Genomic DNA, 24099 nt, shown 5'->3' on the forward strand with positions numbered 1-24099 from the left:
AAGAGACCGTTGAAAACTTAGAGACTATTTAGACAAAAAACAAAACCCTCCTTTAAGGCTCTTCAAGTAATTTTCTCTATAAAAAAATAAAGATGGAGCTTTAAATATTTAATCGAATGACCTGGGCCTTGGGACAACCTTCCTACTACCATTAAAATTGATGGGCAGTTCACAAGGAATCTGTAGTGCAGCTCTAGAAAACTTTTGCCGAATAACAACTACTATGACTACAACTGCACTGCTGGGATAGACGTAATAAGTGGCAAAGCAGAGTTAAATTAGAAAACCTCCAAAATCCAAAAGGTTTAAAAAAAGCTTCTCAAATTCAATCATTAAAAAATTTTAAACTGTTTAGCTCTAATTTGGTAGTTGCTTTTGGTAAGATTAGGTCATGTCTGAAACTGAAATGTGTCTTTGGCATCTTATGTACCATTATGAAATGTCCAAAATACACCTATCATTAGCAATTAAGATTTAAGTATTGAGTGTATATCGTCCTCTACGACACATGGAGATTTAAGTAGCATCAGTTCTCCATCGTCGACATGATAAAACTTTGGTAAAATTAACTTCATGAGAGGCCTACAACTCAAGGTTATGGCCCCATAGTTCGTGGGGTGGGGGTTACATATGTCAACCCATGGTCATCATCTGTCATCTTTCATCATTACAGAGAAATTCTCTTCTAATTCGACATTTAAAGATATTTAATACAATTAATTCAATTTTTCACTTCTTTTTTATTTTTAAGTACCAGTGTGATATATGTCAAAGAATTTGTAATGTCTAATCCCAATTTCAAAATGTTATCACTTTGAATCTAATAAATCAAACAAGAAATTTGTTGTGGTTTGTGGAGTTTGATAGTATTGGTCAATAAGGAGGTACTGTAAATCAAGCAACACCTTCACTCTAATTAGGTTTCTTGGGTATTTATATTTCTTATTTTTGGGTGAAAGGGTGTAATCTGTAATTGTGAGTTTTTTCTTCATAGTAAAATTGGTATGATATGTGGACAAAATCTCTGTATTTCTTTGTGTAATTGTATTTTGTCTTTGATGTTTCGATTCGTTTTCTTGTTTCGATTGAACCTATTTTTTTAATAAATTCTTACCCATTTTATAAGTCTATTGCATGTCCTCCCTTTAAGGAGTTTCTTCATCCATCTTTACCAATAATACTTTCATCAATTGCGGGCAATTGTGCTTACAAGCTTTCATAATTTACATTTTTAATTATGCATTTTACCCGACACTCTAACCATAATGCCCTAGCTAGATCTTTTTGGGATCCCATTATCCCATCCTCCATGTCAAGACATGACTTTTGACTTTGATCAAATGTAACATTGCTACTAGTTCAAAACCTACTTTCACCTACTAAATGCTAACCACAATTTTTTTTCCTTTGACCCCTTGCATTGAAAGAAAATATTACAAAAAGAGATGACATAATTCAACCTCAGAACTATTTAAAAGTAACATAAAACAATGGGAGTAGAGAATTCAAGTATCGTATATGTCATTTTCTAAGAAAGGAAAGGGGTTAGTGCATGGTTAATGGAGGTGATGAAGGTGGGTTCAATGGGATTTAAACCTAACTCATGTGTTCAATTCTACTCAAATCTTTACCAATTTAGCTAAGCGACACCTTCTACACTGATCTTGTTTGTGTAGCAAAAATAGAAAAAAGGAAAAAAAAAAAAAATACACACACAAATCTTACTATTTCTACTGTAGGTGGTGATTCCACACAATATAATTTAGATTTGCACAATGTGAACTTGAGAAAAGTTTGGTATGACAATAGTAAAAGGTAAATTACCACTTTGTGAGTCGAATATGAAAAAAATCCGATTTTAGCTCATTATTCATTTTAAATCCTAAACCATGAAGTGCGAGATTACATTTGTTTTCAACGTGATAATCTCACTGATATAAAGTAGTGAGATTACTGAATTTTTTTTTTTAAAGTGACAATCTCATTAATTTATGTAGTGATGATCTCACCATCAAACCTATAGAATTATCACTTTGAAAAAAAAAAAAAAATTAGCGATGTCACTATTTTATATCAACGAGATCATTATTTTAAAAAACTTGCAGTCTCACAGATCATAATTTGAGATTTAAAATAAATAGTGAGCTGGAATGAAAATTTTGTCAATTAGTTGATCGTGTTTCTGAAAATTTCTCAAAGTGCAATATTGAGGGGTATTTCATTATATTCAGTAGTTATGTTGCATGGCTTTGTATTTTGTAGAAGACAGAGGTTAAGATGGCACATTTATTTATTTATAAATTTTTTTAATTAATAGGGGCATGTATAATTATCAAAATAGTGAGGGGTAAATTTATATATATATATAAAAGAAAAGTTTACACCTTTCGTTATTCTGGAGAATCTTTCGGTCATTTCTCAGTATCTAAAGCCATATGATTGAAGTCAAACTTGCCACGTTCTATGTTAAGGGCATTTTCGACATTTTAATCTGTGGGGACATGAGTGACAGCAGGACAGAGTTGTTCTGTCAAGAAGGTGTGTGAGTGAGGCCAGCCTAGCATGAGGAACATGATTGGTGTGGGCCCCACCTCCAGTCCTGGCAACCACATGCACTGCCTCAAAACCACATGCACACTCACCTCACTCTCTTTTATTTTGTTCTTCTCCTCCTAGTATTTGTTTCTTCCACTCCCTTTTTTGTTTCTTTCACTCCCAATTTCATTTTTCAACAATTATTAAAAGACAAAACTATCCTTAATTGCCCACTTAAAATTATTTTTTATTTCTTAAATAAATAAAAAAATAAATCATAAGTTCAATTTTGTTAAAAAAAAAAAAGAAGAAGCACAATTTTAGTGTTGAAAAGTATTGAAGGAATCATTTCTTTTAAGAGCTGTTACTGGGTAACACTCCAACTTTTACTTATTGCATTCTAATTTCTTTAATTATCAATCACTCACCAATTAAGAATTAAAACACACTTTGCAAACATTACAAAGGTTTGGCTCAAATTTTAATCTCAACATCACCAAATAATATAATACTTTTTCAAATAATTTTAGTAGTTTTTTACAATTATAATTATGCTCATGTAAAATTCTATTCTAAAAAATTAGGGGCCTCTGTGGATACACCTTTTCGTACAAGAGCAAAAGCTCAATCACTTCCCGCAAGAACAAAAAATCTCTTCGTGGAAAAATAGGTTCTTGGAGCTTCTCAACAAAAAACAAAAAATCTCTCCCCGCAAGAGTAAAAATCTCTTTGCGCAAAAGCAAAAAACCTATCCAAATGTTTGCTAGCTCCCCACAAGAGCAGAAGTAGTCAAGAAGTTCTATCCAAAACATAGTGTAGAAATCTAACAGCGACAGAGAGAGAGAGAGAGGAGAGAGAGAGAGAGAGATTTTTTTATTAGCATCCTAACTTCTATTTATTCTCAATTATTCACTTATTTTTTATTGAGAAAATTTTGGTAAACATATGCAACTCATGACAAAATTCTATTCTTGTACACTGTCCATTTTTATTTTTAGAATAATTTTTCTAGTGAATTTGTCATTTTCATAATCAAATCTCATTGATAAATTACCAGCAAGATCACATGTAATTTTAAAGTGATTTTTATAATCAACAATTTCATTGATAATTAAAATGAACAACAAAATCGTAAATACCCTTGATATTTTTATGACAAGTTCATCAGTATTTTATCAGTGAGGTCACTAATTATAAAAATGATGACTCACTAATTATAAAAATGACGAACTCGCTGGGAAATATGTTTTGGGAATTTAAATAACTAATATGTCAGAACTTGTCGTATTCAACGCAAGAATTAATTTACCCTTCTTTATTTTTTAAGTGGGATGTAATAAATAAAAGTTGGGGGTGCCAATAGAAACTCTCTTAAACTTTTTTTCACCAAAATAAAAAACACATTTTTAATGTTGGAAGTATTGGAGGAATCATTTCTCTTGCCTCATAGGACTTTCAAACAAAATCTAGCCAGTAAAATACATAATAACATAAGTTAGAAATTATAACAAACTCATCATCTCTCTCTCTCTATTACCAGAGGAAGAGACAGAGACATGGAGCCGTTTGAAGAGAATTTATTGTCGGCGCTTATACGTTTCAAAACGATAATTAAAGAGAGGGTAATTTTTGGTAATAAAATATTTGAATTATTATTATTGTCTTTTTAGTTTTTGGTGTACTTTCTAAATTTTAATTTGCTTATGTGCGTGTTGTATAGCTGGCTTTCCATAGTGTTGTTTTCTCTGTCTCCCTGTTTTTTTTTTTCCTTCTATTATTTCTTCTTCTGCTTATACTTCAGTTCTTATTGTTGCTCTTGTCTTTGGGTTACAGCTTCTGGTGGTGTTTCTGTTGTTCTTGTCTTTGGGTTGGCCTTGAAGAAGGACCAAAGGCTCATGAAGAGGCTAGTAAGTACGTTGTTTTAATTTTTTGTTTTTTTATTTAATGTTATTTATTTATTTATTTTTTTCTGTTTGTGAATTTTAAGTACTTGGGGTGTTAAATTTTTTTTATTTTTTGGGTAATGGGTTCGTTTTTTTTTCCTTTGAATTTGATTCTGAGGATCTTAGATTTTACTATTGGGACTGATTTTCTAAGTGGGTATTACATCTCAATTCATGATCTTTTTTTTTTTGTTTTTTGTTTGTGTGTGTGTGTTGTGTGTGTGTGTGTGTGTGTTGGGGGGGGGGGGGGGGGGGCGTTGAAAGCATAATAATTTTTTGGGTCTTGTGGATTTTTTTGATTTATTGATTTTTGTGGAAACTGGAAGAGAATTTTTTAGTGGTACATTTGCTTTGTGGACTACTTTTTTTCTTTTGATTGCGTGTAAATTTTGTTAATCTAGTTATCGTGATTTTAATCAAATTTGTGGTTTTTGTGGCAATTGCGAGAGAATTTTTAAGTGGTTGCATTTGCTTTGTGGGCTTCTTTTTTCTTCTGATTGTGTGTAAATTTTGTTGATATAGTTATCATGATTTTAATCAATTTTGTATTTTTTCTTGTTGTTTGTCTGTGTTCACTTGTTTTCCCCTCTTTTCCTTCTAAACAGATGTGTTTTTCTGTTTGAGGGGTTCTGTTGTTTTTTTTTTCATGAATAATTGAATATGAATCATTAAATGTCTTGTGTTCATCTGGAAACATAATTTTCTGCTTTTGATTTAAGGTGGTAGAAATTTTCATTTTTCTGGTTTTGGTTATCAGGGTGTTCACCTACCATTTTTCTATTCAAATTGACTTGAATTCTTCATAATTATATTAAGTTCTATGCAGATCTTTGGTCGTTCTTCCTCATTTTCCGAGCTAACCAATGTCTTGCATTTTCTATAAAGTATAATTATTGCAAAGATTTTATTCACCATTCAACTCAATCTAGAGCTATATCTTCTATCAATGCACGTGCTTCATATCTTTTCTTACTATCTCAATCCACATCATTTTCAAGCTTCCTCCCTCCTTTTCAGAGCCTTTAATTTACTCCAAAGCGCATTTCGTTATTGGTTTTGTAATTTTGATCTTTTTTATTTAATCCCATCCATCTCAATTAACTTTCCTTCATTTTATCTGTTACGGGTCAATTCAGAGAGATTCTGGGATTCCTAGGAGTTTGTCAGTCTCAAAGCGTTTTGATTTCTCCCATTTTTGATAATTCAACTATAGAATCTTACTCTAATTGTATTTTTCTGGGATTTAGAAATTACAAATTGTACCGATGGATGAGGATCATTTTGTATTGATTTTTTTCCTACTTTTCAGGTGGCATTGCTATTGCTTCTGGCATTAAGCGATGCTGTTAAAATTAATGGAGAAGGGAGTGAGGGAAAGTGCAAATCCAAGACAGGTTTGGAGCCTAGACCTCATAGTGTATCTATCTTGGAGTTTGGAGCCGTCGGGGACGGGAAAACACTGAACAGTATTGCATTTCAGAATGCCATTTTCTATCTCAATTCTTTTGCTGACAAGGGTGGCGCTCAGCTCTATGTGCCACCAGGGAAATGGCTTACAGGAAGTTTTAACCTCACTAGCCACCTCACACTCTTCTTGGAAAGAGGTGCCACCATTCTTGGATCTCAGGTATTATTCTTTTCTCTCTTTTTTGTCTTTTTTTATGGTTAAGCTGGATTTGAACCCACGACCTCAAAGTTGTTTTGCAATGTATCAAACCAATTGAGCTATGGGTCCAAGCCCGTTCTTCTTGTATCTCTATTTATTTCTTTCGTTAAATTGTCTTTGTAAGAAAATGTGGCAGATAAGAATATTTCATTACTAACACATGGTCAGACAATTTATAGAGATTTTGTGAATTATGGACCATAACAAGTTTCAAATTTTGGTATTGATATCCATTCTATCATGTTCCTACACTTGGTGAAAAAAGTGATAAATTTGACGCCAAGGTCCGTCAACTTTGGCTAAATCCAAGCAAATTTGACGGGCCTTGGCATCGAATTTACCCCTTTTTTCACGCGGTGCAAGCTTCAGCGAATGTGTTTAGTGGATCATTTAGGAAAGGAAGGAATTCTTAGAGACGACTTGTATTAAACTACGAGCTTACATTGTGGTGACCTCTTTTCATATTTTTGTCTCTCCTCATGTACCCCGTCATTTCTCTTTCTTGTGTTTTTCATGTTATTTTTGGCTTAGATGTTCCATTGCATCCATTGGGATCTCCCCAGTTATTGTCATTCTCCATGTGGTTGGTTCTCTAGTTCTATATTTGATATTTGTTGGATCTCAAGTGTTGACCCTACCAGCATTTGTTCGATATTCTGATAAGACCCCAAGGTCTCTCTCATATTCTGACTAAGAAAAAAACACCAAATCAAGTTAGTTAGAAATTTTACTTGAAGAAGGGCTCTGCCCTTTTCATGTTCAACTCCTCCAAGGTTATCATCATTGACAATCTTATCCTAATTGTATGATGAGGAGTTCCTTATCAACTTATATTGGCAAAGCTATTATATTATTATTACGGTTTTAAGATCACCATCTTAGTGATACACAATCGATTTTTCACTTGGTTGTTTTCTCATCGAGATACTTCTTTTCCTCACTCTTGCAGGAGCCATCTCACTGGGATGTCATTGAGCCCTTGCCATCGTATGGCCGAGGGATTGAACTCCCAGGGAAGAGATATCGTAGCTTGATTAATGGATATAATTTGACAGATGTCGTGATAACAGGCAAGTACATCTCCATATTTCTAGTTTTTTAATTGACCTTGAGCTCTATCTCTCAGAAAATAACATATATCCATCCGTCAATTGAATCAGGTGATAATGGAACCATTGATGGCCAGGGTTCTGTTTGGTGGGAGTTGTTCAGCAATCACTCCTTAAATTATAGCCGTCCTCACCTCGTAGAATTGATTAGTTCCAAGGATATTATTATTTCAAACTTGACCTTTTTAAATTCCCCTTCCTCCAACATTCATCCGGTCTATTGCAGGTATGTTGGTTAAAACCTGTCGGATGAATTTGCTATTTTTATCAATTTTTTTATAAGTAAATTGACTATTATGTCCTGTTGGTTTACTTGTAACTTATTTTTAAAAAGGGGGGAAAATCTTGACATGAAGAGTTGAATTTAAATTTGTTTCGATGTAATGCAGCGATGTACAAGTTCTGAACACAACGGTCAGTGCTCCATCTGATTTTTCTTATACCAATGGAATAGTCCCAGGTTTGTAACAATCCACTCATTTTCCCATTGTTTTTACACATTCATTTGTCGAAAAATATATTTAACTCATACTTATTAACTGATTGTACCTTCACGGCTTCACCGTTGTTTTAACACTTTTACTTGTAAAAAAATATGTTCAACTCCCTTCTTATGGACATATTGTACGTTAAAGTAAATAAGAAATGTATAGACGTTGTAAATAAGATGGACAGTCCCACCGAATCCATCAATCTTTTCCCAGCAAAACTCATAAAACCCAAACTTCCCATATAAATCAGCTCCATTTTTCTGATACCTTCAAATCTTATCTTTAGCTTTTGAAATTATGGTTCTTACCTCTAAACTATCAGTCAACCCCTCATAAACTTTGATATTGAAAATATCATATAGTCTTGTTGTGTAAATCTTGGACTACATATTGAATGTCTAACCACCAATTTCGCCTAATTTGAGTGCAAGAGACAGAGCATTAATGTAATACATTCACCCATCTCCAAACTGCATAGATAAGAGCCAACTTCAATTGAATTTATTATACAATATTATTTTTAACCATCAATTTCACATAATTTCAGTAGGTTTTTTTTTTTTTTTCAATTATCACCGTACTTTATATAAGACACGCAAGTATTTATTTATTTAATTTTTTTTTTTCAGATTCTTCTGATGCTGTATGCATAGAAAACTGCACCATAAGTGTGGGTCAAGATGCCATTGTACTCAAGAGTGGTTGGGATGAGTATGGCATCGCATATGGCAGACCCACCACAAATGTCCAAATCTATGGGGTCCATCTACAAGCATCTTCGGGTGCTGGCCTTGCATTTGGCAGCGAGATGTCTGGTGGCATCTCTAGTGTACATGTGCGTCGCCTTCATGTCTACAATTCTCTCATTGGTATCGAACTCAAGACTACAAAGGGCAGGGGTGGTTACATAAAAGACATCCTCATATCAGATGTGGAGATTGTAAATGTTCAGGAAGCACTCAGGGCCACAGGTCAATGTGGGTCTCACCCCGACGATAATTACGATCCCGATGCACTACCAGTTGTCGATGGAATCACATTGAAGAACGTTGTTGGTACAAACATTAAGATAGCTGGAAATCTCACTGGAATCCAAGAATCTCCCTTCACCTCCATCTGTTTATCCAATATCTCCTTATCCGTCACTTCGGAACCTTCCACTTCGTGGATCTGTTCGAATGTAATGGGTTCCTCTCAGTCAGTTTTTCCCGAACCTTGTTCCGAACTGCAGAGCTCTAAATCAAATTCTTCGTCGGCTTGTTTTTCTATCCTATATTCTAAAAAAAGTGGTCTTGCGGCAGATTTATGAGATCAAAATCTCACACTACAAAATCAGACTAAAGCTTCAAATTTCCAACTTGAATTCGACAGGATTCTTTTCCAAATAAAATGCAGATCTCAAGCTTTCATTCTTCGGTTTCTAAATTACATTCTCGCATCTTGCACCGAAACTTCAGTGGATTTACATTGCGCCCAATCTACAGCTTTGTGTGTACAGCCTCATTTCTTCATTCATGTGTAAGGAAATTTTTGGTAGTGTGGAACCCCCAAAAGACCTGAGAGATTTGTTTAGTGGTTGTTATTTCTTTCTTGCATTTTCATTATTACATGTATATTATAATATTTGATGTGGACTGCTACATAATGGGTTATCCCTTGATGGGCAAGGGAAAGACGCAGCCACACGATGTCATGTGATTGGAATAAAGAATTTCTTTTGGTCAAGGTTCAAGATAGAGGAGATGTGTTAACAAGATTATTATTTTTTTGGTTGATTAAATGCATGTTTTTGCAATTGTTGCAAACTTCTTTGGCCAAAGCAGAATTCTAGAGAAGAAATTGTTGATTTGTTTTTTCTTTATTGTACAAATAAGATGCCAAACCCCCCCCCCCCTTTCCTTTTTTACATATATTGCTGTAGATCCATTTGTCTATTTATTTTTTGAATAATGCTGAAGTGACCTCAAAAGATTGTACCTCATATCGCACATCCTGACGTTAAAGTGTGTTGGAATCATATATGAGTCAAAAAGCATTTATGGTTCCTACACACTTTCACGTCACGATGTGCAATATGAGGTCACTTCAGCACCACTCTTATTATTTTTTTTGTTAGGTGAGCTGGTCTTGACCCTACAAACTCGAAATTGGATTGTAACATGTCAACCAACTCAGCCATGGGTCCAAGCTCTAAATTTTTTGGTGTTTCCACCAAGTCAGTCTGTTTTTAATGAGGTCGGTAGTTCGGATGAGGCCACGTTTTAAACATAATTTAAATAACAACGTCTGCAAACTATACGAATTAAATTAGTTGGCATTTTCACAATTTGTTTTTTTGGTGTGTCATTGCTATCGGGAAAGTCTGTTTTCAATGTGATCAGTAATTTGTGTGGGGTGAGGTTTGAACCCAGGTATGTAATATCAACATCTACAGAATGTGCATTTGATTGGCTTTTAGTTGCAGGGCAACTGATACGTGGGACCCCAATTCTGGACTAATAATGTGGCATTTTGAGGGTACAATGTGCATTACACACAGTTGGTGTGGCTTTAGCAAAACTTGGTGTGGAAATAGCAACTCTCTAAATAAATTGGCATTGTTGTGGATTGAATTAATAGACTTCCAAACCAAAAACTAAATCAATGAGCAACGATCTTATAAGAGAAAGAAAATGCTTTGTGATGTTTGAAACATAAAAATAAAACCCTAACTCCCTAACATGAGTAAGAATAATTTTATTTTCATATTAATGTTTACAATGGAGTTTAACTTGATCGACAAAGTGACGAAGTTATGCTCTCACATAGCCAGACTTACAATCTGTAAGAAACTACCAATTGTATTGCTACACCAACTTTTACTTAGGGCACCCCAATTCATATGATATCTAATAAGTATTTTTAGTACACATCTTGGGATTATCCCTTGATGGGCAAAGGAAAGACTCATCCATGTGGTGGTCATGTGGTTATAATAAAGAATTTCTTCTGTTCAAGGTTCAAGATAGAAGAGATGACTTTACAGGATTTTTTATTTTATTTTGGTTGATTAGATGCATGTTTTGGAAATTGTTGCAAACTTATTTGGGCAAAACAGAATTCTAGAGAAGAAATAATGGAATTATTTTCTTTATTTGTACACATAAAAGGCCAAACACCCCCCATGTATATCTATTATTGTAGGTCCATTTTTTTCCTGTTAGGTGAGCAGGGCTTGACCATACGAACTCGAAATTGAATAATAACACGTCAACCAACTCAGCCATGCATGGGTCAAGCTCTAATCTTTTTGGTGTTTCCACGAGCTAAATCTGTTTTTAATGAGGTCAATAACTCGGGTGAGACCACATTTTAAACGCAATTTAAATATCAAGTTAGCTGACACTTTTTTTTCCGTGTGTGTGTGTGTGTCGTCGCTATCAGGTAATCCTGTTTTCAATGAGATCGGTAATTCGAGTGGGGTGAGGTTTGAACCCAGGCTTATAATATCACCATCCACAAAATGTACATTTGATTGGCTTTTAGTTACAGTGGATCTGCTGCATGGGACCCCAATTCTGGACTACTAATGTGGAACAAAGTCAACTAATATTGTACAAAATGTTCTAATCTCTTTGAGTAGGAGATTTTAGTGGAATTTATAAATAATAAACTACCCTGGAATGAATAAAATGTAATATTTATGATACATATCTTGATGCATCTCCTCTATTAAATAACTTGGCATTGTAGGATGAGCTAACTAACTCCAACACCCAAAGCTAAATTGACCACCACTGATCCTAGAAGAGAAAATGCACTAACTCACAAAATGCTTTCTAGATCATGATTCTCTTACCGACACTCGATTTTCATTTAAGCATATTTTGATTCTCTTACCCAGTTGCTTTCTAAATCATGATCTAGCCTCTATGTTTCATGAAGAATATTCTTCTCACATGTTTCTTGCAGATATCCCATTTTTATATTATATTTATCTCATATACGTGTAGAGAGAGAGAGAGAGAGAGAGAGAGAGAAGAAAAATGATTCGATACCCTTAAGTGGGTGAAATAAGTAATTTAGGTTGAAGTATTTTTAATAGGTGTGTCCAACTAGTTATGTTAAAGTTAAGGTGGATATCATGGTTTTAAAATTCGTTTTGACGTCTCGTCTCGCCTGTGAATGAGATCGAGTCGTTTCAGATGAGTTTTCTAATCATGGTTTTAAACTTGGTTTCGCGTCTTGTCTCATCTATGCTAGATACTTAGTCATCTCGGATGAGTTTTTTGATACATTTGAGATGTCTTGTTCAAAAATTTGAAAAATGAATGTGGGATTTAAAATCTTGTCCAAAAAATTGATCAAGTTCTATACTGTAATGTATTGTGCCATTTAGCTTATCAGTCCTATTCGGTATAGAAATGGAATTGGGTAATGGGAGGTATTCGGGTAGGGTAGTTGTTCAACTACCTCAATGGTCAAGGGATAGATACGGTGGGGGGTGCCTAGTCATCATGTAATTGAACTCCTTATTTATTAGACTTTCAATAAAATGATGACTATTGCTACCCAGGATATAAGGAAAAGGGGTCCCGTTCAGCACCCTAAGCTTTACCACACATTTTAACAAACGTGTTTTGTCCTACGTGGGTTAGAAGTTTTGGAATGGGCTGATTTTTGGTGAGAATGATCTCTATGGCGAGGAGATCATCCTCACCAAAAATCAGCTCATTCCAAAACTTCTAACCCCCTCAAAAATGGTTTACAAAAAATGGACGGTCCACGAATTTTCAACTTGTAAACATGGGGCTAAACATTTCGGAATGGGCTGATTTTTGGGGAGGATGATCTTCTAATCATAGAGATCATCCTCACAAAAAATCAGCCCATTCGTAAACTTCTAACCCTTGTAGGACAAAAAACGTTTGTTAAAGTATGTGGTAAAGCTTAGGGTGCTGAACATTTCCCAAGGAAAAGATTCTATCAACAAATGATAGAGTTAACTTGGATAGCTTGGAGGACAAATTTTGATTTGTGTGCCGAGTCTGATCTTTTCTTTTGTGTGATGGATGAACTAAGTTTTCCATTGAAAATGAGTGTGACAAATGCGTCGATCCAACCGGTATCAAGAGCTCTAATGATCATGGCGACTTGTCCGTCCATCTCGTCCATGTTTGATACCGAGATGACTTGGGTGACACGTCTCGATTTTGGATGAGTTTTGAAATGTCTCGTTCAACAATGAGAAAATGAACGTGATTTTTAAATCTCATCCAATATATTGACTTGTTGGTCTCGTTGTTGGGTGATTCGTCTTGATCTCGGATGAGTTTTGAAATTAAGATTTGCCAAAAAGTGGGTGCAAATTGCAATTTCGGGATGTACAAATAGACCCAATCGGGGGCAAGTGGTAATTTTGTTCTCGTATATTCTGTTTTCTTTCCTTGTAAAGATAAATTAGGGTTATGTTTTTTCCCCCCAAAACAGTAAAGCTAGGGTTTTAGCATAACAATGGCGAATCGCACGGATCACTCAGCGAGGAGTGTTGGAGGGACGAACCCACATAACCTGGTGCAGAGGATATTGAGGCCAAAGATCTACCAGAAAAAGTACTGGAAGGAGCAATGATTTTGTCTCACTGCAGAGATGCTCGTCTACAAGGCCATGTAGTCGAGTAGCTCGGATGTAGCCGTAGTGGCAACAGTACCGAAAGCCCACACTCTTATGTGCCTGGTCATGAAGATGGTCCAGATTCAGCCCTAGAACGACATCGTCCTCGAGTTCATCAAGTAAAATTTCTTACGAATTCCGTCTGAAAATTCATCTTTGTTAAGATAATTAGGGTTTTCATGGCATTTGTGTCATGTAAATTAAGTAGATTTTGATCGATTTATTTCCCTATATAAGCATATATATGGCTCATTATAACTGAAAATAAACGAAGTTTGTTCATATTATTTGCAAATTAGACGTAGAAGACTTGGTTCATTTTGTATACTAAATGCTAGTAATTTCTGTAGAAGCCTATAATTTGACATGTTGCCTGCTTGTAGTTTGTCAGATTTTCCATTTGATAGCATAGTTTGGGTGTAGTAGAATGAAGAATTTGGCATGTTTTCCTCTTTTGAAGCCATGGTTGCCATGGTTATGGTTGAACGTTATTACTTGGACTTAGATGATACAGCTAATGAAATCCTGACTATCTAGTGCCCCTGTCTCCACCTTACAGAGTGGAATACTCATCTCACTTGGTTCGAATTCAGGTTCGTGGTTCGCCGCTCTTGAATGAACCCGGTTTGTAGAGGTAGTTCGTGGTGGATATTTAAGTCATTTATGTTTATCTCATAGAAGAAAACTCAGGTCAAGGGGCATATCATCAGTTTAAAAACAAAGGGTATCTTTATTATTGACCAAATCTTTGGATTTCTAAAATAAGGGTAATCTCTAATATTGACCAAACCATGGGGGCGTCTCTAATATTCACCAAAACAAAGGGGCTCGTTTGGTTCACTGTTTTTGAAGAACCCACTACAAACCGAACGTCGAACTGGTTCGGTTTGTACCATTTTGCAGTTCGCTATTATATTAGCAAACCCAGTAACATAGGAAAGGAACATGACCCCAATCTTTGGAATAAGGCTTTCCTAATGCCAGACTGTTTGCATGTTATGATGGATCTAAGATATTCTGGTGGCAATGTTGTTTCAATTAGGTAGAATTATGGATCGATCCTGCACTTTTAATTCATCGGAAGCCGGTGTCTGTGCAACTCTCTATTTGATGAGTTATGTTACTACCATGGCATTTAAAGCCTTGTGTAGATTTAAAGCTTCCTACATTCATATGCCATGACTCTGCCAGGTTTCTCTGTACTACTCTGATAAAGCCTTCTTACTAATTTCTAGAATTAGTTTCTTTTTTTCTTTTTTACTATTACTGATTAATTAGTCCTTTTTATGTTGTTTTTATATTCAAAATTTCTTTCTTTGATGTTAAAAAGGGGCAGGAAAAAGGAGAGTTATTTCTTGAGCAATTGAGCTTCAATTTGATTTTTAAGAGCTCACGAGTTAACATGTTAAGCCTTATATACTTACAAATAACTATGTATATTGCATGTCTTGTAAATGCCTTTAAACAAAATTTGTAGATTTTCTATTTTCTGAAAACATGGACTTAAACAGTGTTTGTAAAGCATATATGATTCCCCTCTTGTCAGAGATCAGGATTATGGACAGGAGTGTGGAAGAGGGGGAGGTTGTTGAGCTTCGTCCCATAGCTCAATTTTGTTGACGTTGCAGGTAGGATCAGCATTGCTTGGATGGAAACTGGTGAGGCCCTCAAGATACTAATTAGGATTTGATTTTTTTTTTTTTTGTTTAATTGTTTATGTGAATATATGTTGAAGAGTATGGTTACCTCAATGTTTCTATACAAAGAATGGCTAGAAAGCAAGAATAAGTGAAAAAAGATGTAAGATTGATTAGTGAAAACAGTTGTTTGTGGATAATTTAAAGGCTTAAATGCCTTACAAGTTGAACACTACCACATGCAGTGGCGCATTGAGCATTGAAGAGGAGTCTTCTGTGATATTCAATTATACGTTTTATTGTAGTTAATGAAATCAATACAGACTATTTCATAAGAAATGGACACTACGAATTACTATTCTTCTGCCAGTAGTGCAATGCAGGATCAATTCTTTGTGCACCTTTAAAGATCTCATTCTCTTTTTTGTTAATAGGGTTGAACATGCTTACTAGTTATTCTCTCAACCAAGACTACTATTAGTTTCACTGATTACTCTCCTCATGCTCTCTTTTATCTGCAAAAGGAAGAGCAGAACCAACCTTTTCTCTTCTTACCGATTCCTCGTTTACATTCTAGACTATTCCACATGCATTTGGATTTTCTTCGCTAAACATTGAAGTAACGTTGTTCCCATCACTGTTACAACTGTCATTATAATCCTCACTGTAGTGTTCCATCCTACTATAACAGGTGCATCGAGGAGATTGTTGCGACTCAAAGTTGAAGAAGTAAGGGGATGGTTCATTGCTGCAAGAAATGTTTACGGATGAGTTGGGTTGGAACCCATGACCATTAGGATGATTATTCCAGTGCCCATGAATATTAGGATGATTGTTCCAATAATCATCATATCCATGTTTACAGTTGCTCGAATGGTGATTTACAAGATTAATATCTTCAATATCATTGGGTCCAGTAGGATGCACCAGTTGGATTGCTTCAATGTCAATAGCTACAAGTGATGGTGACACCTCTGGAGGTGGTGGTTCTTGGGGTGTGTCAGCTTCGGCAGGTGGAGGATTTGCGGCATCCTGTACTGGCTCGGTGGGTTCTGTGGCAGGGTCAGTAGGTTCCATGTGGTTGCAGATGGTGGCAGTCTTCCTAACCTTCTTGATGGCTTTGATGATTCTTTCCGGATCTGCCCAGCCTACCACTGTCACTTTTTGTTGAGAGAAATCAATATAGAGATTATGTATACCTGTTGAAGATCAGATTACTTGGAAATTATGTCCTGAAAACAAAGTAGCAAATTAAGGGCAAAAAATTGAAGTACAATGTTATGGTGCACTATTGATTCATTAATTACCTTTAACACCATGCAACGCCTTCTTGATCTTCTGTACGCAACCATTACAGTCCATCCTAACATGTACCTCAGTGACTCGAGATCTCTGTAGAAGCCAAAAACCTTACGGATTATAATGCTTGATCTTACAAGTATACTGGATGGAGTTACAAGTACTATAGGTTGAGCTGGTGCATGGTAATTGATATTCAATTGTTGCTTTATCACCAAAAAGAAAATCAGAGAAATGCTAATCCAAATACTAGGGATATCCTTAGAAGCTATTGATATAAAATATACAAGAGATGAGTTTGGTGCCGTACCTCCAATTCTGGGTCCATGAGTGAGAGAAGACAACGGAGGGAACAAGAGGTGGTTTTAGTATTTGATTAGAGAGATGGAGTATGCGAATGAAGAATCAGAAATGTAAAATTCATGCATCTGAGAAGGGAATATTTGAAAGTTCGAAAGGTGGAAGTTGTGGTTCATGCAGGGAATCTCATTCGAGAGAGGTGTTTTGTTTGTGACCTAAAAGATACTGAACAAATAAAGGGAATTTTGCTATGGAACGGAAGGCCATATATGATTTGGGATGTGTGCTATGGTTCCTTATTTTAAAGTAGCTTTTGGTGGGGAAAAAAAGAATATGGTTCATGTTTCTAAGGAAATTTTGTATTTTACAATTTGAATGGAATATGGGCTTCTTTGACAAACTTTTGTTATACAAAGAAGAATAATGCTGAAGTGACCTGAAGATTGTACCTCATATCGAACATCCTGGCATGAAAGTGTGTAGGAATCATAGATGATTTTCTGCTAGACACGAGGCAAAAAATATCTATAGTTCCTACACACGTTCACCTCAGGATGTGCGATATGAGTTACAATCTTGAGGTCACTCCAGCACGACTCAAAAATAAAAGATCTAAGGAAATGATGCCAATCAAATTGAAAGGGGTTCGACCTGATAAATCCAAAGGGAATCAGTGATGATGACATCTATAAGTTTATGAAAAATACTTTCCGTAGGAAGGAAAATTTCGTGACCGCATCACACATGGAAATGTGGAAGTAGGATGTCATATAGTTATGGTAAAGGAGATCTACCGATGGAAAGAAATACAAATTGACCTAGACAATTTATTAAGGAATAAGGACCCATGGTATACTAGGATATCACACTTCCTATGATATCCGGAGCATGGTCTGTGCCCAACTGCTACAAACCTCACATGAACATTTGATCGCCAATAAAAATGGTTGAGTGGAAATAATGATACATAATGGTTGGGCCAAACCATGAAGTATGAGGAGGGAATAAAAAATTTATTACCGAATTCATGTATAATTCATGAATTATTCGGAGAATTTCTAATTATGGGTGTGATGTAGGTGCAAAACCAGGGAATTATTTTGACATAATTTTTTGTTGATGGTTATACCTTCTTTGAAAGTAGCTGTGGATTTTAAATTAAAATAGATTTAGCCCTCAGAGAAAACTTTGGGTAGTATTCAATTTGAATATATTTCTATGTATATTGAATGCCTTTTTTTTTTTGGTTTGATAACAGGGGTGTTTGAACTTCCGTCCGACTAGGGGGACCGAAAGAGCCAGGGCTGGAGCCAAGGCATTTATGGGTCCCTCCCCCAAGCACGTGCAACATCCGCACATCACACACACCCGGTAAGTGAGGGTGCACTCTCACGGGTGGCCTTGAGGAAATACTGCTCATACTGGGTATCGAACTCACAACCTGAGGACTCTCACTGCTTATTAGATCCGAAGTTGTCATTGAGCCACCCCCTCGGGGTTTGTATATTGAATGCCTTAATACGAGGTTTACAACATCGCAAGATGAAAATTTTACTCGTGACAATCAAGAGAGCCCATGTTATCCAATGCATCGGTATGTTCCTTAAACTTATTACAAGCCAAGTCTTTTTTTGCAATTTGTGGTGATCAACAAAATAAATATGCAGGCATATCTATGGAATAATTGTGGAAATACATGGAGCTCTGTTGTTTCTTAGATCTTCAACAAATGTTTGATGACGATATTATCCATCACCCCGGAGGGTTTATAGGCTTTTGTATTGTAATCTAAGAGGTTATTAAAAGAAAAAGGATTGGAAATTAATGATCGGTTATTAATACACTTCCTCAATTCATTACTAAAATCGAATTTGGATTGATTTTCTTTAAAATTGAATTACAATAAAATAAAGCCCTAGATTTATATCATGATCGGAAAAAAAATTGTAATCCAATGACCTAACATTGTCCGCAGACAAGTCTAATCTAATCTAATCAAATCTAAAGTTAAGTATATATGATCAAATCAAATCAAAACCTTTTAGGCTTTGGTCCTTTTACTTTCCAGCAAGTGCATTTACCGATTATTGTATCAATGTAGTACTGAATTCTTGTTTTATAGAATTCATCACAATCAAATTGAGGGTACCTTGGAAGATATTGCTACACGATACCACCAATTTCTTTTCGTTTTCTTAATTCAATTGTTAGCTTAGCTATGTAAGGGACATCATCTGTTTAGCCATTGTGAAAGGTTCTGTTAATCGTACATTTCAAAATGGCAAAACAGATGAAGTCCTTGGCTATTTCAAAATGCCAAAACATAAGATGTCCTCAGTTATAGAAATATCGCTTGTTTACGTAAGGTGATGCATAAATCAAGAAAACTAAACGTAATAACATAATTGCTGGTATCGTAGCAATGTCCTTCATGGTCCCCTTATAGCATCTATGTTGATGCTGCCCCACTATTTATATCCATCTTCTTTGATTACACATTGGAACCTTCAAATTGAACCAAGAAATGCACTTTTGAAATTATTGGGATGGTGTCTACTAAGCCAACCAAACCTAATGTAATACTGGATGAGGCTCCAATATGAGTTACAATAAGAATTTGTTTTAGTAGATAATTGAGGTTCGGCCTCCGTTATATCCAATAATTCTTATGTTCTCTTTATGAAAATCCCTTCATTATCTTTACTACAATCAAATAGGGTTTTTCATAAACCATGGCGAGTGGTATCAGAACTCGTATTGGGTGGAACAATGCGTTGCTCACACTGCGTAAACTCTCATTGACTAAAGATTAAATATCAGGTCAAAAGCTTAAACTTGAACCCGACACATTTATTAAATAGGTAACCTTATCCAATTTGTGTAACCCTTCAATAAAATTCTAATCTTATTAAGTGAAAAAAATAATTGAGTTACAATGATCCCACTTTATTGATTTCCCCCTCCCCCTTCAGTTTTATTGTTTTTCATCTCCTCCCCTGCCTTCTTCCCTTTTTCAATAATAATACACCTCTAACTTTACTATATTTGTTTTACCCCTTCAATTCCAAATATTTTTTTAATAATACCCTTCTTATTTTAATATTTTTTCTCTTTTACCGCCTTTAACCCCCAAAGGGTTGTGGGCGAACTCTAGCTTATTTATAAGAAATGATGATTGTAGCTAAGTGTTAGATTAAAACAAGGACTGCTATTTCATTTCATATTATATATCTACACTTAAGTGTTTGTTATTAATTTGGTAATCTTACCCAATCCGTGTAACCCATTCTATAAAATTTTAATCTTAAGTGAAAAAATAGGTTCCATTTCCACCATAAAATAAAATAAAATATAGTGCGGTGGATTTAAGTCAAAAACATATTTGTGGTAAAACTGATGCGTAAATGTCTTGTATTTTATTTGGGCTTGGGTTCAAGAGTCAAAACAGGTTAGCTAATGAAAGGAATAAAAAAGCTAGTTATGGGTATAGGATTGAGCTTGAATGTTTGTTAACATAGATTTGGCCAATGGTTAGCTCTTAGATTTTTATTTTCCCACTTTTTATATAAAAACATCTTTCAATAAAATCACTTAATTTGGATTTCCAACAGTTGGCTTATTTTTATTATTAGAAGATCAACTACTATGTAAATTTTGCACAATTAAGTATCAATTACTTTCCATTCCAATATTCAAAGAGGCAATGTTGCCAAAAATATGATGAAAAAATAGGGAAAAAAAGAGAAGTAAGTGACACATGAAATAGAGGAGATCTCTATAATAACTCAACAAAGACACTAAGCATAGACATCGGGGTTTTGTAAGAGGTAGTTGTCAACAACCTTGTACATCACCATTGCCTTATCCTTACCCGCCTTGATTTCTTCTTCATTTATCTCAGCATCAACCTTACTTTGGTACTCACTGATCATCTTACAAACACATCCTCCATTGCCAAAGGCCTCAAACTTAATCTCGTAAGTAATTGATTCAAGATTCTCACCCAATACATCACCTTGGTTCAACGTGTATTTGCAAACAAAGTTATTTTATTTATTAAATTGGTGACATCTACCTTAGTAAATGTTATCTAATTTGGCAAACCTTCGCTGAAATTGATTTGTTTGATGCTTCCTTCCCCTCCATCTCCTTCGATTGTATTGATGCTCTTTATCGCTCGAGGCATAAGTTTGGGAACCAAATTGATTTTTTTTTTTATAATAATTTTGTTGTTGTTTTGTTTGACGTGCTATTTATGTGGGACCCCTTTTAAGTGCCACGTACAGATGAGCGGCTCCATGGTCAACCAAGCTTGCCTTGTGAATTAAGTAGTTGGACCTGTTATGAACCAAAACAATTTGGTCCAATAATGACCTAAGCAACCCACTCCCTATGTGGAATCAAATATTTTCTTAGGACAATTTTTTCAATAAATTGATTTTTTTATATATAGAAAATGTTGTTCTCACTAATCAAAAGCACCCTAAGTTTCTTTGTTTTTTTTATTTTTTATCTTGTTTCTTTAGTAGTAGTCGTAGAGGTTTTGTGAATAATGAGAGGTTTTGTTTTTTAATAAAAGCAATAGAAAAATAACTTGGTAGAAAGAATAATTACCTAGTAAAATACAGAACAGGGAACACAAGACACCACAATTACTGTACTATATGCACTTTTAAAATATTTTGTACATAGGATACATTCCTCATATGGTAATGTAATTTTTATACCAAATAGGATATCAATTGTGAATTCATTTAAATTTACTTTTATATACTTTTTTTTTCTTTTTAAATTCGAAGAAAATGCTAATCTAAATTTATAAAAATAAATTCATGTAAATACAAGGACAATAGGTAGTTAAGTACTATGAGTGATAAAAAAAAAATGCTGAAGTGACCTCGAGATTGTATTGCATATTGCACGTCTTAATGTGAAAGTGTATAGGAACCGTAGATGCTTTTCATCAAGATATGAGTAAAAAAGCATCAATGATTCCTACACATTTTCATATCAAGATGTGCAATATGAGGTACAATTTGAGGTCACTCTAGCACAACTCTAATTAAAAAAAATTTCATTATCTAACAAGGGATATTCCTTATATGCTAAATATTTTAAAAATGTTTGATATGATAATTGCTTATCCCATTTAATAAAGCACCCTAGCCACATTACTTTCATAATATACATTAAAATTTTAAGGATATTACCGGCTTTTAATAAAAGTATATATTAAATTAAAATTTATGTTAATGGCCCATTTGCATCAACATCATTGATCATGAGCGATCCATATATGCTCCAAATGTTAAATAATTTCCTTATTATTTTTTGATCAGTGGTTTTTTTGTTTTGTTAACAAGAGAGTCACAAGGGGGACCGGATAAGCCACAGACATAATCAAGGCATATGGGACGTCTTTTGAGAACGTGCAACGCCCGCACATCACACGCATCAGGTAAGTGAGGGAAAGCCCTTGCGGGTGGCCTAGAGGAAGTATTGCTCATATTGGGCATCGAACGCACAACCTACGAACTCTCACTACTTATTGGATTTGAAATTGCCATTGAGCCACCCCCTCGGGATTAAACCATTAACCAATGATAAAGAAACCTTTAATTTGATGATTTCAAGGTTTTATTTCATTAGAATCTCTCCATATCTAAAGCATGATAGGATCCCACAAGAGAATGAAAAATGGGATACAATTGATCACTTAATTCTCCAAATTTTAATTAATATAATTCCAATCAAACACATAAACCAAATCCCCATACGAAGACTGCATAGAAGCCAAAATGAGTCTCATATAATACAGTAAAAAAAGATTAATCAAAATTCAACAAATAGGAATCAAATTAAACATATGCCTTAGGATGTGCCATTAGATAAGCTTCCACAATTTCATACATCCCAATGGCTCTGTCCTTCCCAGCTTCAATCTCCTCTTCTTTCACCTCAACATCACCCTTTGTATGATACTCGCTCGATATTTTTAAAACGCATCCCCTCCCGAAAGATTCGAACTTAACCTCATAAACAATCGATTCCAGCTTTTCTCCCATTATATCTCCTTCAATTAAAGTGAATTTGCACATGCAATTCTCTTTATCTAATGCCTCGATTCTGTGCTTCACATATTTCAAAGGACTCGCTGCATTAAACAAAAATACATGCTTTTGTTAGTTAATAATTCGACCTCCACAAACCAATTTCTATATTAATTCTTATCAAATACTTTAAAAAAAATGAGGAGAACGACTAACCGTCAGTGAAATTGATTTGTTTGATGCTTCCAACGTCTCCTTCTCCTTCAAGATATTCGATGCTTTTAATTGACGAGAACATGAGCGTGGGGCATAGATTGTGGGAGTCGAGGATCAAGGCTTTGAACATCCTGCTTGAAGCTATTGGTGTCCTAAATTGTTGATTAAGTTTAATGACACCCATGTTGCCTAGACTAAGATCTTGATTTGAGAAAAGAAAGAAGGATGAATTATTGATTTAACAGGGAGTTTTGAGAGGTGAGTGGGACAAGACGTTCAAGGCAATTTTTTTTCTTCTTTTTGTTTTTTTGGGTGATTTATTTGTTGAGATTGAGAATTTGAGATAGATTAGACTGGATAGCATTCAAAGGCCCACTGCATTATTGTTTCATGGACTTAATGACCTTCAACGCTTTTGAAAGAGTTGTGGGACCCTGTTTTGTTTTAAAGAACGCCAACTTGGAACTTTCTATAGGCTGGGCGAGGATTAAACATTGGACCTAGCCAAGCCTAGATATGTATGGTGACAAAGTAAGGGTTGGGAAATAATTTGACAAGGGAAGCTTGAAAAAGTCAGAAAACATTGAATAAATTGAAAAATAAAAGTATTATTTTTATTATTAAAATGTAAGAATATATATTTTATGTATATTATTAAAAAATAACACTTAAAAAATGCTAAAATAATAATAATGTTTTTTTTTTCTTTCAAAAAACGATTGATTTAATCATGATTTTTTGAAAAATCAGCTTTTTTTTTTTATTTAAATTTTGTGATTTAATTGACACTAAAATTGTGATTTTAAAAAGTAGCAATTTTTGTCACCATGTTGATATGCAATGGTGTGGCCAAGATCATGGTCTACTTTTGGGTAATATAAATTATAAACTTATGCCATGGGCTAGTAAACTTGTTCAGGTCAAAACGTTGCTAGAAAAATGTTTATGATTTTTGGGTTAAGAAAATATGAAAAGTAAATAATTTTCATGTTGTGGTGTCTGATAGTACTGGTCAACAAGGAGGTACTATATATCGGGCCACAAGTTTATGTCGTTTGAGCTCGCTAGGAGTTGTGAGATGGGCTAACGGTCCCCTTGGTGGGATTCAGGAGTAGTGCCCTTAAAAGAAATTTTCCCAAGAGTATTTTCATAATTTTATTAATATTATGTAAAATCCTAATTAGATTTTTTGAGATATTTA

At 34.8% G+C, this 24099-nt stretch overlaps 2 protein-coding genes, 1 long non-coding RNA gene and 1 pseudogene across 5 annotated transcripts; 2 read left to right on the forward strand and 2 right to left on the reverse strand.

Annotated features, from left to right (window-relative positions):
• Positions 1-4025: 4025 nt before the first annotated feature.
• On the forward strand, positions 4026-9480 carry LOC147383456 (putative polygalacturonase). 2 transcript variants are annotated; one of them, XM_086428176.1, is made up of 7 exons: positions 4026-4167; positions 4369-4442; positions 5788-6105; positions 7094-7214; positions 7305-7479; positions 7643-7713; positions 8374-9480. In XM_086428176.1, exons 1-7 carry the CDS (start codon positions 4092-4094, stop codon positions 9051-9053), a joined length of 1515 nt encoding a protein of 504 aa, XP_086284302.1. In that variant the 5' UTR covers positions 4026-4091; the 3' UTR covers positions 9054-9480. The 2 variants fall into 2 exon arrangements, with proteins under 2 accessions (XP_086284302.1, XP_086284303.1); XM_086428177.1 differs by having other exon boundaries at positions 4096-4157.
• A 3555-nt stretch (positions 9481-13035) lies between these two features.
• LOC147383457 (uncharacterized) lies at positions 13036-16951 on the forward strand. 2 transcript variants are annotated; one of them, XR_015173719.1, is made up of 2 exons: positions 13036-13515; positions 15725-16951. It is a non-coding gene; the product is annotated as an uncharacterized LOC147383457 (long non-coding RNA). The 2 variants fall into 2 exon arrangements; XR_015173718.1 differs by lacking the exon at positions 13036-13515 and adding an exon at positions 14964-15054.
• A 3478-nt stretch (positions 16952-20429) lies between these two features.
• Positions 20430-22148, reverse strand: LOC147383458 (pathogenesis-related protein STH-2 pseudogene; annotated as a pseudogene).
• Positions 22149-22352: 204 nt separating this feature from the next.
• LOC147383459 (major strawberry allergen Fra a 1-3-like) lies at positions 22353-23200 on the reverse strand. The gene is made up of 2 exons (XM_086428640.1): positions 22899-23200; positions 22353-22786 (listed from the first exon to the last, which is right to left on the reverse strand). Exons 1-2 carry the CDS (start codon positions 23080-23082, stop codon positions 22491-22493), a joined length of 480 nt encoding a protein of 159 aa, XP_086284766.1. The 5' UTR covers positions 23083-23200; the 3' UTR covers positions 22353-22490.
• Between the last annotated feature and the right edge of the window lie 899 nt (positions 23201-24099).

The sequence above is a fragment of the Akebia trifoliata genome, chromosome 16, assembly GCF_017979445.1.
Source record: "Akebia trifoliata isolate Shusen 1 chromosome 16, ASM1797944v1, whole genome shotgun sequence".
Taxonomy (NCBI): domain Eukaryota; kingdom Viridiplantae; phylum Streptophyta; class Magnoliopsida; order Ranunculales; family Lardizabalaceae; genus Akebia; species Akebia trifoliata.